The 19977-nt window shown below is 43.5% G+C and overlaps 1 protein-coding gene across 5 annotated transcripts in view; it reads right to left on the bottom strand.

Annotated features, from left to right (window-relative positions):
* Nucleotides 1-19977, bottom strand: part of RPS6KA6 (ribosomal protein S6 kinase A6) — a 122072-nt gene that overhangs the window by 34810 nt on the left and 67285 nt on the right. For all 5 annotated transcript variants that reach the window (XR_013992906.1, XM_081041874.1, XM_081041873.1 and 2 more), the window contains 4 exons: nt 5453-5595; nt 2370-2440; nt 2043-2131; nt 1197-1255 (listed from right to left, as the gene is read on the bottom strand). Coding sequence is in view for 4 of the 5 variants with exons in the window: in XM_081041874.1 (XP_080898000.1) it covers nt 1197-1255; nt 2043-2131; nt 2370-2440; nt 5453-5595 (362 nt within the window). In the remaining variant the exon portion in view is untranslated. The remainder of the gene's footprint in view (nt 1-1196; nt 1256-2042; nt 2132-2369; nt 2441-5452; nt 5596-19977) is intronic.

The raw sequence follows: 19977 nt of genomic DNA, 5'->3' as shown, positions 1-19977 counted from the left end.
AATAAGTCAGGCAGAAAAAGCAGAGAACCATATGATTTCACTGATATGTGGTATATAAACCAAAAGGAAGACAAACAAATGAGAAACAAAAACTCACAGACACAGACAATAGTTTATTGGTTACCAGAGGTTAAGTGGGGGGGAGGGAGATGAGGGTAATTGTGATCAAATATATGGCGATGGAAGGAGAACTGACTCTGGGTGGTGAACACACAATGGGATGTATAGATGATGTAATACAGAATTGTACTCCTGAAATTATGTAATTTCATTAACAATTGTCACCCCAATAAATAAATTAAATATAAAAATATATAAGAAAAGAAAATACAGCAAAAACTAAATATGGGGAAAAAAAGAATTCCATAATGTTTCTGTTTTCACATACTCTCCAAATTTAGTGAAATACCTGTACAGAGATATCCACTCTTTAACAAATTTCATTTTTCCTAATACATGACAAAGAACCATTTGAAATTAAATAACATCTTAGATTCTTTAGAATTCATTTTCTGTAAGAATCTGCCCTATCCATCCCTTTTTGCCTTTCTCTTCCTTCTCCATATTTCTCAACCTAGAACAGGGGAGAATATTAACCATAATTACTAGGTGAAACAAATGAGAAAGTAAAATTTACTCTTATCCACACATCTTCTGGTTCAAAGTATTTTTATTCCCAGGTGTCGTACATCATAGCGATTACCTTGAACCAGAAGATGTGTGGATGAATTTGTAAAAATAGGGATGGATCTTGAGGGTATTATGCTAAGTGAAGTAAGTCAGAAGGAAAAGGACAAAAAGTGTATGATTTCACTCATATGTGGAATATAAAACAAAAAAACCCACAAATAAACAAAACAACAAACTCATACATACAGACAACAGGTTGGTGATTGGTTAGCAGAGGGGAAGGAGAGTGGGGGGACAGTGAAATGGGTAAAGGGGTTCAATTATATGTGACAAATGGAAACTAGACTCTTGATGGTGAGTATCTGATAGTGCATACAGATAGGGAATTATAATATTGCTCACCTGAAACTTGTATGTTATTAACCAATGTTACCCAAATAAAAAAATTCTCATACTAAATATAAAACAAATGGATTGTTTATCAGCAAAGTCCATATACTACCATTTACTCTTCAGCTTTTGCTCATATTAAAGTTATTCAGTAACAAATTTTCAACTGAACTTACATTCCAGTCAATATTTGCAAAAAAAGGATGTCTTTTGATTTCCTCAACTCCTTCTGAACCTATAAAAACGAAGACTTTTTTACTGGTATGATTTTTAAAACTTTTATACCTAGCCTTCAGGCTGTTATCTATAAAGAGGAGTACAGATATTTCATAAATTCCTTGCAATGAAAAGTTTGATTTCTCATCTGATATTTTATTAAATTGATCATTTAAATTAAATATAAAAATAACTGATATTTATATTGAAGCACACAGAGTATCATGAAATACTGAAATGCCTTCCAAATCAAATCAAAACCACGTTTAATATAACATTAAAATTTAAGTACATTTTCTTTTCTTCGTAATTCAATTTATGGCCTCATATCTATATGCTAAATTAAAAAGTACAACAGAATAAAGTAACATTGCAATTTTAACATAAGGACATAAACAGGATAACAGGATTACATCTGGATCAAGGGAAAGGCTACCAAAAAGTGGCCAAATAATAAGCAGTTATGGAAACATTATTTACCTTGAAGAACATTGGGAAAGCAAAAGAATTATCTTCAAATATCTAAAAGGATTACCTATACAATTCTGTGAATTATTTCAAAAAGTGGTAATCCATATGATACACATAATGATATATGTTAAACAGAAGTACTGAGTAACTAGACCACTCCATTTTTCAATTATAGACGAAACAATTTACTGGAATTTTTGCATGTACAAAATGCAAGGTTGTAGGTATGAATATATACCAACAGTAAAGGAAATTAAGCCAGAAAACATAAAGTTATAATTATCTTCCCAAAGCATGCAGTATATTGTTATAAAAGCTAAGAAAATAAACAATACCCAATCTATGTACTGGATTCCTTTTCAATAACATCGTTAGAAGACTTTGTGCTTCAGCACTAAGAAACCGAGGCATTCCAAGTTTTGCTCTGGAAAAGAGAATTTTAGAAAATTTAAATCTAGCCATACTTCTTTAAATTTACAAACCTCAAAAAGAATTTTAAAGAATGCTTTCAGGATGGCAAATAATGTCCCCCATATGGTAGGAGAAGGGAACAAGACAGTGTGAAAAATGTTTTTTTGGTGTCGATTTAAACCCACAACAAGTTTCTCAAAACTGAAAGCCAGAAATTTTTCCAAAAAGAAAAAAATAGTATTTAAACTTACTTTAATATCATATTCATGGTCTCATTTCTGTCATTACCTTGAAATGGCAGTGTACCAGTAAGCATTTCAAACTAAAACAAACCAAAAAAATAACACAATCAATTTAGCACAACTTAGAATACACAAAGAAATTCTTTAGGAAAAAAACTGAGACTTGTAATACATGATCATCAAATCATACAGGATCTACATGACAGTAGGTCAAAATAGGACCAGAAACTTAGGTCACTCAGGGAAATACACTTCTCATACCCACTCCACTGATAGGTGATCTGTAAAATGAAACCAATTTTTTTCAGCACTGTCATGTTTGGTTAAGTTACCCAAAGCAATTTGGAAATTGACACAAGTCATTTTCTTTTAAAACAAAGATATGCTTTTAAAGCAAACAATAGTAGAAAGAAAGTAAAAATAAGCAAAGAACCATTTCAGATTCATAAATGATGAAGAAAGATTTAACCATTCTCATTCCCCTCACTTCCCAAAAAAACAGGAACCAAAACAAGAGAAGCTACGCGTGTGCACAAGCGCACATGTGCACAAGCGCGCGCAGGCACGCATGCACACACACACCCCGGTATCTTTTATAAAGAAAAAAATTGAGACAGTTGTGTACAGGATAAGGAAAACATTTTCCCTATGAGATTTAATTGCAATGCAAATAACTAGGACATTAATTAATTGTATGGAAAAAGTAGGTCTAAAAATGAAGATCTCTAATTATAGTTGATTAAAAAGTTTTTATATTCCTAATTATATACAACTCAAGCTTAGATTCAATAATGGCTTTGGCCTCAGTCCTCTGTTCATTTATCTGAACTTACAACCTTAGTCAGCTTATCCATTCAACTCTCTCCTCTACCCCCTGAGGACTCTCAATTTGATCTAGTCTCAATCTCTCTCAAGCCCATTTTCCCTCCCAAATTGACAGTAAGGGTTCTCAACTGGAGACTGAGGAGGTAGGTGTAGAAGTGAAAGAAAGGGAAAGAAGGGAAGTATGGTGCATGAGGATCATCTCTCTCAAGCTCCAGACCCCAAACCCCAAATTTAAAGTAATGGTTCTCTACTGGGGACTGGGAGAGTAGAGGTGGGAATAGCATGGACAAAAAGTAAAAAAAGAGAAGGACAGTATATCAGAATCATACCTCCCCCTTAATTAACTACTGTGTTTCCCCGAAAATAAGACCTAGCCGAACCATCAGCTCTAACGCGTCATTTGGAACAAAAATTAATATGAGATCTGGTCTTATTTAATATAATTTAATATAATGTGCCGGTCTTATATAATGTAAGACTGGGTCTTATATTAATTTTTGCTCCAAAAGACGCATTAGAGCTGATGGTCTGGCAAGGTCTTATTTTCGGGGAAACACGGTAGTAGGTACTTAATATATTGATGTGTCATATTGTGTGCCATTCAGTGATAAATAGGCAAAATGGATCACCAGGCTTCAAAACCAAACTGTATTTAATTCAATAGCTATTAATTTATTATCTTACTTCACACTACAAATTCAATGCTTAATCTTATACCAAATTAGTCCATATGCCCTCTATGTTAGGTATATAGAAGGAGATACAAAGTAGTATAAGACATGATTGCTCTCATCAAGAGGTTTATAATCTTTCTAAGGACATGCCTGTAACGATTTGACAATAATATATGGTAAGGTGCTAAATTCTATGATAACTAATTAAAATATCATACGACTGCTAAACACAGTATTCTGAAATCTAAAACCTGGTAGACCTTCTTCTAATTTTTTATTAAAATATAGGTGACATACGATATCATACTAGGTTCAGGTGTAGAACATAATGATTCAACATTTATATACCTTACAAATCACCATTTAGTCTACTAACCACCTGTCACCATACAAAGTTATGGCATTACTGACTATATTCCCTATGCTGTGCATAACACCCCTGTGACTTATTTTAGAACTGGAAGTTTGTACTTAATCCCCTTTACCTTCTTCACCCCTTCTGCCACATTACTGCCCTCCAGCAACCATCAATTTGTTTTCTGTATTTCCGAGTCTGTTTGTTTGTTTAGATTCCACATATAAATGAAGTAATTTTGTCCTTTTCTCTCTGACTTATTTCACTTAGCATAATTCCCTCTAGGTCAATCCATATTGTTGCAAATGGCAACATTTCATTCTTACTTATAGTTGAGTAATATTCCACTATATATAAAATCCCACCAACAGTGCATGAGGGCTCCCTTTTCTCCACATCCTTACCAACACTTTTTATTTGTTGACTTTTTGATAGTAGCCATTCTGAAAAGTGTGAGGTGGTATCTCACTGTAGTTTTAATTTGCATTTCCCTGATGATTAGTGATGACAATCAATCTTTTTATGTGCCTGTTGGCCATCTGTAGTATCTTTTTTTGGAAAAATGTATATTCACTTCCTCTGCTCATTTTCTTTTAATAAAAAAATTTAATATTGATTTGTATGAGTATTTTATATATTTTAAATATTAACCCCTTATTAGATATATCATTGGCAAACATCTTCTCCCATTCAGTAAGTTGCCTTTTCATCTTGTTGACGGTTTCCTTTGTGTGCAAAAGCTTTTTAGTTTGATGTAGTCCCATTTTTTGCTTTTGTTGCGCTTGCCTGAGAAGACAAGTCCAAAAAAATATTGCTAAGACTGATGTCAAAGAGTTTACTGCCTATGTTTTCTTCTAGGAATTTACGGTTTCAGGTCTAAGTTTTAAACTTAAATAGTTTATAAAAGAATGCGATTTACATTTTCTTTCAGTAACTTTAAAAGAAATCAGAACACCAAAACCCTAATTATTATTGTACAACAGCTAGCCAAACAAAAGTTGGTCTTTCTTTTTTTAAAGGAGAGCGCAGCTTACAGTGGCCCATGTGGGGATCAAACCAGCAACCTTGGTGCTGTCAACACCATCGCTCTAACTGAGCTAACCGGCTACCCCAAATACAAGTTTTTTAATAATGATTATGAATTATTAGAACCCCATTCTCACCTGACATCTCCCACAATTAATTCTAAATAATATTAATTTTATATTGGCATAATTTGAAAAAATAACACTACTTACCATAAGTATACCATATGACCACCAATCAGCACTCTGTGAATGACCTCTCCTACTTACTACTTCAGGAGCCATATATTCCACTGTACCACAAAATGAGTAGGCCTTCTTTTCTTGATCTACTGATTCCTTGCTGAGTCCAAAATCTATAACAACAGTGTTACACAAAAATATATCTGAAGATCTCCAGAAAACAGAAAATAACAAAAGAAACAAAATTGTATATTTAAACCTTAAAATTATTCACAGATGGCCTATAATTATTCTTAAGAAAACTGTGAGGCCAATAATGGAAAACAGTGTGTATTTTATGATACTCTTTAAGACCACTTAAAGATTGTTCAGTTAAATCTCATCTCAAAATACATGTTTTCATGTCTATGCCACAATATCAATCAACAATTTTGAGACAACAACTAAATCAAAGTGATATGGGAGAGCTCCCTCACTATAAAAGCTTTAAGCCTCCCTCACTACAGAAATTTTAAGTCTCCTTTTCCCTAGTTTCTTAGTTCCTTAGCCCCTGGCCTTGACTACTCTTCTAATCAGCTTCTGAATCCTAAAGATTGCTCCTATCCTGATTCACAGGTTGTCTCCCACCCCTACCTCAAATAACTACCTAAAAGCCTGTGACTTCCCAACATCCCCCAAGCCATTCCGGATCTAACTCTTGGCCATCCCAGAAACCAAATAGGTTTTAACATTCCCCCAAGGCCAGTATACTTGATTATAATCACTGAAGCCTAAATTTCTTTCCAACCTATTCTGGGCCCAGCTCCTGGACAATGGGACAATTGACGCCACCTAAACGACAGGTTGAATGGCCACAGACTCTATAGAGGTAACAGATTTATTAATTAAAATCTATTTTTTTCTTATTCAGGGGTCTTGGGGATGCAGAGGATACCCCAGCAAGATTGCTAGTCCCAACCAAAGAAGCCAACCCGGTCTTGCAGGTGGATCCCCAGACCTTCCTCTCATCTGAGATTAGATAGGGTGAGTTCTGTGAATCCCCCAATAGGTAGGGACAGCTCTATGCCCCTGACCAGCAGGAAGCAGATACAGAAGAACAGACCTCCTGTCCCTCAACTTCCCATGGAGTTTTATGGGGATCACATCTCTCGAGGGGAAAACAGGCAGGCAGTTAGAGCTAGACATTGGGTCTCTGCATTACTGCCCAAAAGACCTCCCCTCTCTGTCCAAAACTTCCCCTTTTCATTGTAAACAAATGGGTATAAGATACCCAATTACATCAAAATGGCCACTCACACCTACACCTGCTCAGTCTAAAAAGATGAGGTAATAGCCTCTTGTCAACCACAGGTGTCAATCAAGTGGTACCACACCTACAAAGGAACAGCCCATTCTACAGAAAAAAGGATAAAAACTCCAAGTCCTTGCCAGTCAGAGCTTTTGAGCCTCTTCTTTTGCTCAGCCCTCTGCAAATTCTTTGGAGGATACTTTTCTCCTAATAATGCCACCTTCGGACCTTGAGCCATTCTCTACTGCTCTCTGCTCTGCTTCTTTGAAGTGCACTATCTCTTTTAATAAACTCCTCTTTCACCACTTTACTTCTGTGTCTCGTTCAATTCTTTGCTCGAGACACCAAGAATCTGGACACTGCAGAGGAGGATTCACTCTCCAGTAACAAAAGCTGTCATAGTGATCTAAGTTTTAAAGCAGACTAAGACAGAAAAGAGTAACTTAACCCTTCCAACAGTATTTTTAAAAAAGCAAATTTTGCTTTGGCTTTGGTGGGTTTCCATTTTTCAGGTCTTCAAAGAGCTAAAGGTATCAATATATTAAAATTAAACATTTCTATGTACTAGCAATGAAAAATTGGAAGTTGAAATTTAAAAGTAACATTTATAAAACCACCAAAAAACCCCATGAAAGCCACAGGTATAAATATACAAAGTATATGTAAGACTTGTAAGCTGAAAACTAGTAACAGTGATGAAAGAAATCAATGTAGATCGAAGTAAATGGAGAGATATACTGTGTTTGTGGTTTGGAAAATTCAATGTTGTTATGTTGCAGAAAACGGCAAGGACCAAGAAACTCAAGCAGCACACAGAGATCAGGGAAAACGCAGCTTTATTTCGCTGGCGGGCTCAGTGGGATCATTCCCAAAGACTGAGTACTCACCAGGGTCGGGCGTTTGGTTATGTAGCGTCGGGCTTCCGGGCTTGAGAGGGTTTGTGCCATTGCTATTGTGGCGCTAGAGGTTGGTTAAAGCAGGTTGGGGTGACGGGAGAGTTTCTAACGGCTGTTATCGCCGGAGACTGCTCTAACATGCTGGGAAAGTTCCTAGCGGCTGTGATCGTCGGAAACTGCTCTAACGTGATATCACTGGAGACTGCTCTGACGTGTCCCCCCTGTTGATGATTGGAAGGGGAACCCTAGAGATCATCATTTAAATCGAGAGGGCGATAACCCCGTAGGGCAAGGATGCGGGCGGTGGTCTGACAGGAGACGGTATTTTTAATGGAGCAGACAAGGCCATTGAGGATGCACGGGCCAATGGTAGCTAGGAGGAAATGGAGAGTAAAGGGCCCGCCAAAGGGAGGAGGCAAGAGGTCCAGGACTGAGAGCCAAACCCCCAGGAAGCGAGCTCTTCAGGACGGCGCTGAGTGCGGTCACAAAGTTCACGGACCTTGGTGGCGACGATTCCAGACTGGTTTACGTAGTAGTAACATTCTTCTTGGAGCAAGAGACAGGTTCCACCCTTTTCGGCCATGATCAGGTCAAGGGTGCACCGGTTCTGGAGGGCGACCACAGCCAGGCTGGAAAGTTGGGACTGGAGTGACGTGAGTGAGTCCGCGACCCGCTCCGTGTCATCACTGAGTTCCTGAGAAAGCTTGTAGTAAAAGTTGATGGAGGTCCCAAGGCCGGCGGTACCTGCGGCAACCCCAGTAAAGATGCCAGCGCCTATGAGGAAAGGGATAACAACCGCCCGACAAGCACGATGAGAAGGGGAAATCTAAGACTGGAACTGTGATTCAGTGTACAGGGAGGCGGGATGGTGTACAGGGAGGGGGACAAAAAGGTCAGGATGCAGCCAGTGTCGGTGTCATTAACGCCTCGGAGTCTGAAAAGTAAGCCATCCTCGCAGGAGTGGAAAATACCGGGAGGGGCACAGTAGGGTAGTGGTTTAGTGAAGTTGAGGCAGCGGGAGTCAGGGACCCGTGTATGGCCTGGGGGCAGATAACTGGTTAAGTTCGAGGTGGGAACTACAGGGACAGAGCTGCCTATCCGGCCGGGGATGATGGGGGTGCTGGTGATGTTGGGCAGCAACCAGTGCGGGGGAACCGGGATACCGGAGAAGGCCGAACGGGAAAGGGGTAAACAAATCCAACAGGCAGAATTGGCAGAGGGGGTAGTAGAATTAAGCCATAGTCAGTAGGATGTGTTGAGGAGATGCCGGGTAAGGTCCTGGGTATCTGGGAGTGGAGTGAGCCAGCAGAAGGAAGTTAGGTTGAGGCCATGGTAGCGGGGCTGGGGTGGGGTAGCCCGAACTATCGCAGCAATCCATGTGCCGCAATGTTGCGGAGGGTAGTGTCCTGGGCACATCCACCATGGGAGGACCCGGCCTGGGCCAAGTATGACCAGCAGACAGACCCTCGGGGGAAGGAATTGCAGGGGGACCGGAAGGTCTGAGTCAGAGTGGCAGTCCAATAGGTGTGGCCGGATTCTGTGCAGGTGGTCAGTGTGGTTCCCCAGAAGCATTCCTGGGGTATGAGGGTATAGAATTGGAAGTAGGCTCTTGTCCCAGATCTCCAGGTGCAGGGACATTTCGAGGAGAAACTTAAAGGGGAAAGACAAAGGAGACTTAAGAGCCAGAGGGCCGCAGGCAGGTAAGCATGAGCAGAAGAGAAACCCATAGTAGAAATCCGAACAGGAGGAGACCCCTCTGGCCGGGAGTCCAGGCAGGTGGGGTTGCAGAGGTGAACAGAAGAGAGGCCAGAAGGGTCAGCAGATAGAGGGTGGCAATGGTAAGGGGGGCGCAAATAAGAACTGTCATTCAGGTGGTCTTCTTAAGCATAATCTTCAATGGTTCATCAGGTACTGGGTGTGGGGTCCAGGCAGGCTGGTCCAGTTCTGCTCGCTTGACGCAGGAATGGTGGATCCACGGTGTGATATCAGAGACCTTAAGGGCAGTGGGGGTGACAAGGATTACTGTGTGTGGGCCCTTCCGTATTGGGCAGAGGGGCTCATGCTTCCAATCTTTGACCCAGACCCTGTCACCTGGAAGATGGGGATGGACGGGGGTCCCTAATGAGACAGGAGTTCTTTCTAGCAGATGTGAGTGTAGGCCCGTAACGGTCTTTCCTAGGGCAATAAGCTGACCTTGGAGGTGGGAGTCGCCTACTACTCTGAGGTTGCCTGGGATGATAGCAACGGGGGAGGCTGGCCATAAAAAAATCACAAATGGGGAGAAGCCATCCTTCCGAGGAGTGCACCGGGGGTGGAGGACGGCAAAGGGAAGTAGGTCAGTCCATCCTAGAGGTGTTCTGGCAAAGCTTAGACAATGTTTCTTTGAGGGTACGGTTCATGTGCTCTACTTTTCCCTGAGCTCTGGTGTCGATAGGCCATGTGAAGCTTCCAGGAAACATTGAGGGCCAAGGCTGGAGTCTATAAAACATCTGAGACAAAAGCTGATCTGTTGTCGCTGTGAATGGTGAGGGGAAGCCCATACCGTGGGATGATCTCACGGAGGAGAACCTTGGTGACTTCTCTGGCTCTCTCAGTTCGGGTGGGGCAAGCTTCCACCCTGCCCGAGAAGGTACAGACTAGGACAAGAAGGTATTTTTTCCTTCGGTGAGGGGTCATTTCTGTCAAGTCTACCTCGAGATCCTCAAAAGGGGCAGATCTCGTTCGTTGGACCCCAGGTGGTGAGGTCGGTCCTGTCTTGGGATTGTGCCTGGCACAGGTGGCACAGCACTCTGTGAAACAGTGGCATAAGGCTGCGAGTCTGGCTACATAGAAGTTTTTGGCCAGCAGCTTTTCAAGTCCAGTCTTCCCTAGGTGGGAAGTAGAGTGATGTTCTGAAATGATGCGGGGAACGAGGGCAGCCGAGATGAACAAGCGTCCATCACGCAGTATCCACCAACCCTGAGGTTGCTGGTGGTCCCCTCCTTCTGTGCCCAGCTGTCTTCCGCTGCAGTGTAGGTAGGGATTGGTGTGGATAGGGTGGTGGAAGCAATGATGGCTCTGGCTGTGTCCTGGGTGGCTGTCTTTGCGGCTTGATCGGCAAGGCGATTGCCAGCAGCCGGCTTATTGTTCCCTTCCTGGTATCCGCGGCATTGGATGATAGCTAGGCGCTGGGGTGCCCAAACAGCTTCTAACAGCTGTAGGATTTCGCCTTTGGTTTTGATGGTTTTACCGTCAGACATGAGGAGGCCACGTGCTTTGTAGATGGCTCCATGTATGTGTACGGTGACAAAAGCGTACGTGGAGTCTGTGTAAATATTGACCTTTTTGTCTCTTGAAAGTTGTAGTGCCCGCATGTGAGCCCAGAGTTCGGCTCGTTGTGCTGACCACCTGGCACGGAGTGCATTTGCCTCTAGAACCTCTGAGGCTGTAGTTACAGCGTAGCCAGCATTACACAGCCCATTCTGTAGAAAACTGCTGCCATCAGTATAAAGTGTAATTTCTGCGTCCTGCTGAGGGGAGTCCGTTAGGTCAGCCCGTGTGGCATGAACCTCAGTGATGACTTCTAGACAGTTGTGTTCTAGCTCGCCTTCAGCCGTAGGGAGGAAGGTTGCTGGGTTCAAGGGCTTGAACAGTCTGAATGCTTATACGAGGATTTTCCAGAAGGAACCCATGGTATTGGGTGAGCCTGGTGTTGGAGAGCCATCGTGGACCCTGACAGTTCATGAGCGTAATTACAGAATAGGGAACCTTGACTGTGAGTTGTCCGAGGTTGAGCTTGTCAGCTTTCCAGATGAGGAGCACTGTAGTGGGTAAGGCCCGCAGGCATGGGGGCCATCCAGAAGCAACTGGATTCAGTCTTTTGGACAAGTAAGCAATAGGGCCTCATCCAGGGTCCAACTGTTTGGGTTAGGAGCCTCAATGCAGTTTTGTATTTTTCATGGATAAATAGGCAAAAAGGTTTTTCTATATCGGGTAGACCTAAAGCCAGGGCTCTCCCGAGCAAATCTCTGAGTTCCGTGAAGGCCTTTTCCTGTGCCTCTCCCCATGTTAGGGGCTGTTTGTCCTGTCCAGTGAGTGACTCATAAGTGGTCAGGCTATGGCTGAGAACCTGGGGATCCAGATCCGACAGAATCCAGCTGCCCCCCAAAATTCACGTAGGGCCCGCTTAGTGGTGGGCCGCAGAAGGTTGTTAATAACCGCTTTTCGCTCTGCGCTGAGGGCCCGTTTTCCTTGGGTGATTATGAAGCCCAAGTATTTGACTTCCTGTCTGCAGAGTTGAGCCTTTTCCCAGGACACTCAGTACCCTTTGGTGGCCAGATGTTGTAAGAGGGCAATTGTGGCTTGGTGGCAGGCCTCTCTGGTCGGGCAGGTGACAAGGAGATCATCTACGTATTGCAACAGGATGCAGTTGGCTTGTTCTCGCAGGAAACTCACGAGTTCAGAAGCCAGGGCCTCACTGAACAGTGTGGGGGAGTTTTAAAACCATTGTGGAAGCCTCGTCCAGGTGAGCTGCATTTGACGCCCTGAATTAGGGTCAGTCCACTCAAAGGCAAAAATGGGTTGACTTATCGGGGCCAGTCAAATGCAAAAGAAGGCGTCCTTGATGATATCCAGGCATGTGAACCAGGAGGCCTCCGGTGGGACCTGGCTGAGAAGGGTGTAGGGATTGGGAACTACTGGATGTAGAGATTGAGTTACTTGATTCACTGCACGGAGGTCCTGAAATGGGTGATATTCACCATTTGGCTTCTTGACGGGGAGCAGCGGTGTGTTCCAGGGGGACTGACACTCAACGAGGATACCCGCATCCTTCAGCCGTTCAAGATGTATCTGGATGCCTATCTGGGATTCCGTCGAGATCGGGTACTGTTGAAACCGTTGCGGCTGTGCTCTGGCCTTTAGTTCAATTATGACAGGGGCCCGTTGGCTGGCAAGTCTGGGAGGACTGTCCTCTGCCCACACACCTGGTACCTCAGTTCGGTAGAATTTAGGGTTTGTCTTGATGGCCTCTGATTCAAATAGTCTCCATTCTTTGTCCCTAGGTGTGTTGAGGGACAGGACGAGCTGTGGTTCGGCGGGGCTCAAGTTCATGGTTGTTTGGCTGGGCGACTTGAAGGAAATCTGTGCCCCTAACTTGGTGAGTAGGTCTCTTCCTAGCAGCGGTATAGGGCACTGTGGTATATATAAGAACTCATGGGCTACGATGTGGCCTCCCATCTTGCAGGTTCGGGACCGGCAAAACGGCTGACTTATTGCCTGATCTCCGGTGGTCCCCATGATGGTTACAGTCCAATTAGTCAGGGGAGCCACTGGGGTGGTAACCACCGAGTGTTCTGCTCCTGTGTCTACCATAAAGTTTATCTTCTGGCCCCCTATGTCTAAATCAACTGTGGGCTCGTGGGGGCCTAGCAGTAGAGAGCCTGGTCCCCGTCAATCCGAGTCCATGCCGGCCACGCTGATGAACTCAGGTTCCCTTTCAGCAGGAGGGGCAGGCCGCAGATGGTTTCTGGGTTGAGACCGCCGCCGTTTGGGACATTCATTTTTCCAGTGCCCCATCTCCTTGCAGTAGGCACATTGATCTTTCTTGAGCGTCCCGAGAGGCTGTGTCGGATTCCTTGTTTGTCCCGCAGTCCTCCTCGGGTTGGTGTTTGTTGGAGTGCTGCCGCCAGTAGAGTTACCTTCTGTCTCATCTTATCGGCTTCCCATTTGGCTGTGTTGTCACAGTTGCGGAACACCTTGTTAGCTACTTCTAATAGTTGAGTGATGGTCATCCCAGCGAAGCCTTCGAGCTTCTGGAGTTTTCGGGGTAGTCGGGGGCCATCTGCACAACAAAAGATGCATTTACCATTTGCTGATTCTCTGGCGCTTCTGGGTCAAACGGGGTGTATATGCGGAAAGCTTTGCATAGTCACTTGTAGAAGTCCCCGGGCCTTTCTTCCCCGTCTTGAGTTATATCAGCCGTTTTTGACATATTTGTTGGTTTCTTTGCTCCCTGTCGGAGACCCCGCAGAATGGCCTCTTGATATCTTCTGATAGCGCCCCTACCTTCTTCCGTGTTGAAGTCCCAGTCGGGCCGATTCTCAGGGGCAGCCTCATTAGCCCACCTCCCGACGTCCATGATGCCTGTTGGAGCCATCTCCTCTAGCCATTTTCGGGCTTCTTGTAGAAGAAGCCCTCCTCAGTGTTGAAGAGGGTACAAAGCAGCTGTTGGCAGTCTTCCCAGGTAGGCCCATGCGTTTGGACAATGGACTCCATGAGGTCGATCATGGCCTGAGGTTTTTGTGAATATGCTGGAGTGTGGCATTTCCAATTTGGAAGATCAGTGGTTGTGAAAGGCTGATAGTAGATTACAGGCCGACCTGGCTGAAGGGTGCCGTCCAGGCCCACAAGATCAGGACCTCGTGTCTTGCAGAGAGTCATCTGGAGGGCTGGGATGTTTTGTGGCTGAAGGTGGCGGATGGGAGCTTGGTGTGTGGGTTCTGCAGGCCGATCATCGGGTTGAGCGGCTATTCCTTGGGGTATGGACTCTGCGGTTCGGTCCTCGGGTTGAGCGGCTAGCGGCAAAAGGGAGGGTGGCGGGGTGTCCAGGATTACATCCGGAGCGATTGGCGGGACTGGTGGGACGTACGGTGGAGGCGGAATTGGCAGCTCTTCTTCAGGGTCCCCTTGGTGAATGGGTTTTGTCAGAGGGGCGTTGGGAGTTCCTTTCGGGGACTGGGCCACGAGAATCCTACACTTTCCCTTTTTACTAGAGCAGAACCGTACCCAAGGTGGAAGGGTCCTTGCAATTTCCAACCAGGAGTCGATGTATGGAAATTGATCCGGGTGACCAGGATTGCCGATCACCACAATGTAGATGCATCGGACGATGGCCAGGTCTAGGGTCCCTTCTGACGGCCACGCGACGTTAAAAATGGGCCATTCTAATTCACAGAGTGTTCTTAATTTTCCTGGGGTTGTGCAGACTCCATAATCTCCACCAAAACCCCTTTTAAAATTCTTTAACATGCAGTCTAAGACTGTGGGCTTGCTCTGTTTCCCTCCCATAGTGTACGATGTCGTAGATGGGAGAGGGGGGGTATTCTCTCAGGTGCTGACATTCTCGCGCCCCTCGTGGGAACTTAGGAGATTCTTGGCTAAGGTGTATCCGTATAATCTCCAGACCAGGTCACTCCGTGGAGTGAATCACAAGTTATGCTGTATGAGGCTCCACGAGAATCAGGGTGGAGCCCACTCAGATTCCGTACGGGGGAAGGTGCAACCACACAATCAGGCACACAATCAGGCACCCACACATTTACACTGCATAGACACCGTCCCAAGGGCGTGACTGTCTGGGTAGGTTATAAGAACCTACCAGGAGGTGATCAGGTTCCCCTTCTGTCTTGTGGGACAGGACTGACTTGGACAGTGGTCCTGGGGCTTACCTGGTCCGACAGGAGGATCCGGCTAGTTGTCCCCGATCCCTCTCAGCGGATCCAGCTGGGGAGGCGCGGGCCGCGGTCACCTGGGGAAGGTCCGGTTCGGGGTCCGCCGAAATAGGTGGGGCGCGCCTCTACCCTTCTCGGGTTCCCTGTTGCTCCGCGGCCCGCCTCTCACCCCACACCGGTGGCGCAAGGGGCCAGCGCGGTTGGGTTTCCCGATCAGGGAACCAAAAATGTTGCAGAAAGCGGCAAGGACCGAGAAACTCAAGCGGCGCACAGAGATCAGGGATAACGCAGCTTTATTTCGTGGCGGGCTCAGTAGGATCATTCCGAAAGACCGAGCACTCACCCGGGTAGGGCGTTTGGTTACATAGCGTTGGGCTTCCGGGTTTGAGAGGGTTCGCACCATTGCTATTGTGGTGCTAGGGGGTTGGTTAAAGCCGCTCGGCGTGACAGGAGAGTTTCTAACGGCTGTTATAGCCGTTAGAGACGGCTCTAACATGCTGGGAAAGTTCCTAGCAGCTGTGATAGCCAGAAACTGCTCTAACGTGATATCGCTGGAGACTGCTGTGACAGTTAAAGATGTAAATTCTCCCAAAACTGATATAAAGACTCAAAAAACTTGAATAAAAATCCCAGCAAGTTTTCTTTTGCAGAAATCAAAGGCTGAATTTAAATGTTATATACAAAGACAATGGGAATAGAATAGCCAAGACAAGTTTCAAAAAGATGAAAAACATTGAAGGACATACACTATCTGACTTCAATACCTGTTACAGAGTAATCAAGATGGTGAGCTATGGAAGGATAGACATATACATACAAATGGAACAGGACAGTGTCCAAAAATAAACTAATACATACAGTCAATTCTACTATACTGCTTCTTTTGAAAATAAAAACTGGGAGACATCATCAAAATGGCGGCGTGAGGTGAGCCTCTGTAAAGCTCACCTCCCTGGAATTTACAACTAATCGAACAACAATAACTCCACAAAAGACTCCCTGCACAGCAGACAGGCAAGACGAATAGGCTCACTACTGAATTCACCTAAAGGTGGGAGAATCACACGAGCGGGAGATAAGGGATGGGAGTAGAGTGGAGATGGAGGCGGGTAAGTGCAGGACGCAGACCTAGATCAGTGCTCCGAGCTCGCTGCACCCGGACCTACCACAGCTGCGAGAGAGAAGAAGTCGGACTGCTAGGGCTCCGCTTATGTCCCCCAGGGCTGAGGGGACAGCATATAACACGGCTGAACACAACGCTCACCGAAGAGACCTCGGAGAAAAAACTGAGGGAAGAAGGCTGAAAATGGTGGCTTAAGCCCTCACTGCCGTGCACAGAATGGAAGCCATAGGCACTGAGACTAGCCGCCCCCTCCCTACCCTCCCAGAGCTCATCCCGCCCCCACCTGCCCAGTGCTAGAAGCGGACAAGTAGCAGTGTCAAATCAAAAGAACAGAATATTTGCTGTTCTGAGAACTGTGGACCGCAGACACACATTCGCAGCCCAACTAGTTACGGCACAGGGGAGGGAGCTGTGGAAACGGGACCGGCTGTGATGGTGGTCGCCGCCATTGCTCTGGGCCATCTCTCACAACTCACCCCGCCCCTGGCCCCACCTATCTGGGCAGATCCCTGCAAGAGTAAACAGAACTGCTGAAACATATAGGCTCTGAATCTGGTGTAGAAAGAGCTTTCGAACTTCAAAAGCTCTCCGCATACCCACAGGGACGTGGCGTCCATTGACCCAACCGAACTGTTAACAGAGGAGAAGCCCGTTTCCAGGGAATCCCCCGATTGTGTGAGAAGCTGGAATAGTGTATAGAAAACATAGCACTACTGTCTGGGAGAGGAAAAAAAAAGGCTGCAGTCGGAGAGAAAATAAAATTCTACCAACAAGTATTGGAAAACAAAAGAAAGACCTCTTCCTATCAACCTGCTGCGGAAGCCACTCCTGTAGATGTCTAGGAAGAGAACAATAAACCAGTAATTGTCAGGAATAACTAAAGAAACAAGATAGCTCAGAAAGAAAGTGAACATTTTCCAGAGAGGAATTTAAAGATATGGAAATATTTGACTTAAATGACAGAGAATTCAAGATTGCAGTTCTGAAAAAACTCAATGACATGCAAGAAAACACAGAAAGGCAGTTTAATGAAATCAGAAACGCAATCAAAGAACAACATGAGCATTTTACGAAAGAGATTCAAATTTTAAAAAAGAACCAAATGGAATTTCTGAAGATTAAGAACTCAATAGAAGAAATTAAGAATGAAATAACCAGCTTAGGTAGTAGAGTTGACCAGATCGAGGAAAGAATCAGTGACATTGAAGACAGAAACCTGGAAATTACATAGATGGAATAAGAAAGACACCTGTGACTTCAAAGAAATGAAAGAACTCTACAAGAACTTTCTGACTCTATGAGAAAGAGCAACATAATAATGGGCAATCGGTAGATGACTGGATTAAGAAGCTGTGGTACATTTATACAATAGAGTATTACGCAGCCACAAAGAAGAAAGAAATCTTACCATTTGCAACAACGTGGATGGACCTAGAGAACATTATGTTAAGTGAAATAAGTCAGACAGAGAAAGACAAATACCACATGATCTCACTCATATGCGCAATGTAAAGAAATGAATACGTCTAAGTATTACCTTGTCTTGTACACCTGAAACTAATAAAAAAAATTAAAAAAAAGAATAATGGGCATACCAGGAGGAGAAGAAAGACAGAATGGAACAGAGAATATGTTCAAACAAATTGTTGATGAGAACTTCCCAAATCTGTGGACAGAACTGGATCCTTGAATCCAAGAAGCAAATAGAACACCTAATTACCTCAATCCCAACAGGCCTTCTCCAAGGCACATTGTATTGAAGCTGTCTAAAATTAACACCAAAGAAAGAATCCTCAAGGAAGCCAGGTAAAAGAAGATGGTAACCTACAAAGGAAAGGCCATTAGATTATCATCAGATTTTTCAGCAGAAACTCTACAAGTCAGGAAGGAGTGGAACCATATATTCAAACTATTGAAAGAGAGAAATTATGAGCCAAGAAATATATATCTAGCAAAGATATCCTTTAGATGTGAAGGAGGAATAAAACCCTTTCCAGACATACAGAAGTTGAGGGAATTTTCTAATACACGACCTGCACAACAAGAAACACTGTAAGAGGCTATTCGACCACCATCAACAGGAACAACTTGTGGCAACATAAAAAGGGAGACATTAAAGGCCTGAACTGGAGTATGGGAAAGTAAGCGTGCTGAAGAAAATGGAATACTCTAAATATGAAACTTTGTTTTACATAAACTTCAGAGTAACCACTCAAAAAAAATCCAGAACTGAAATACATACTGTAATAAAAGAAGAAACAGAGGGAAACATCATAGAATACTACCACATAGAAATAATAGACAACAAAAATGCAAAGAAACAATGGAGACACAGCCTTACCAGAAAACTAAAGATAGAATGACAGAAAATCCTCACATATCAATAATCACCCTAAATGGAAATGGACTGAATTCACCAATAAAAAGGCACAGAGAAGCAGACTGGATCAGAAAACTAAACGCAACCATATGCTGTCTCCAAGAGACACAGCTCAGCTACAAGGACAAGCATAGACTCAAAGTGAAAGGGTGGAAATTGACACTACAAGCAAATGGTACCAAGAGAAAATCAGGTGTAGCCATAATGATATCAGATGAAACAGACTTCAGGGTGAAAAAGGTAACAAGAGACAAAGATGGACATTTCATAATGGTAAAGGGGACTATACAACAAGAAGACATAACAGTCATCAATATTTATGCCACCAATCAGGGAGCACCAAAATATACAAAGCAACTTCTAACAGAACTAAAGGGAAAAATTTACCAAAGCACAATTGTACTAGGGGACTTAAATACATCATTGACAGCTATAGATAGATCATCCAAACAGAAAATAAATAACAAAATAGGAGTCCTAAATGACACATTAGATGAAATGGACATCATTGACATATATAGAGCACTTCATCCTAAAACATCAGACTATACATTCTTTTCAAGTGTACAATGAACATTCTCAAGGATAGACCATGTATTGGGACATAAAATCAGCCTAAGCAAATTTAAGAAGATTGAAATCATACCAAGCATATTCTCTGATCACAAGGCTTTGAAATCGGATATCAACTGCGAAAAGAAAGCAGGAAAAAACACAAATACATGGAAATTAAACAACATAGTCTTAAAGAACGACCAGGTCAAATAAGAAATTAGAGGGGAGATAAAAAGATACATAGAAACAAATGACAATGAAAATAAATCCTACCAAAATTTTTGGAATTCAGCAAAAGCAGTTTTAAGAGGGAAATTTATATCATTACAGGCCTATCTTAAGAAACAAGAAAAATCCCTAATAAATAACCTTGTGTTACACCTTAAAGAACTAAAAAAAGAACAAGTGAAACCCAAGGTCAGCAGAAGAAAGGAAATAACAAAAATCAGAGCAGAACTAAATGAAATAGAGAAGAAAAAGACAATAGAAAAAAATAATGTCACAAAGAGCTGGTTCTTTGAAAAGATTAACAAAATAGACAAACCCTTGGCTAGACTCACCAAAATAAAAAGAGAGAAGACTCTAATTAACAAAATCAGAACTGAAAAAGGGGAAGTTATCACAGACACCACAGAAATACAAAGGATCATTCAAGAATACTATGAAGGACTATATGCCACCAAATTCAATAACCTAGAAGAAATGGAGAAGTTCTTAGAAACATATAACCTTCCAAGGCTGAACCATGAAGAACTGGAAAATCGAAAAAGATCGATCACCAGTAACGAAATTGAATCAGTCATCCAAAACCTTCCCAAAAGCAAAAGTCCTGGACCAGACGGCTTCACTAGTGAATTGTACCAAACCTTTAAACAGGATCTAA

The sequence above is a fragment of the Rhinolophus hipposideros genome, assembly GCF_964194185.1.
Source record: "Rhinolophus hipposideros genome assembly, chromosome: X".
Lineage (NCBI taxonomy): Eukaryota > Metazoa > Chordata > Mammalia > Chiroptera > Rhinolophidae > Rhinolophus > Rhinolophus hipposideros.
The sequence above is the reverse complement of the archived record's forward strand: the minus strand, read 5'-3'. Positions and strand labels throughout refer to the sequence as shown.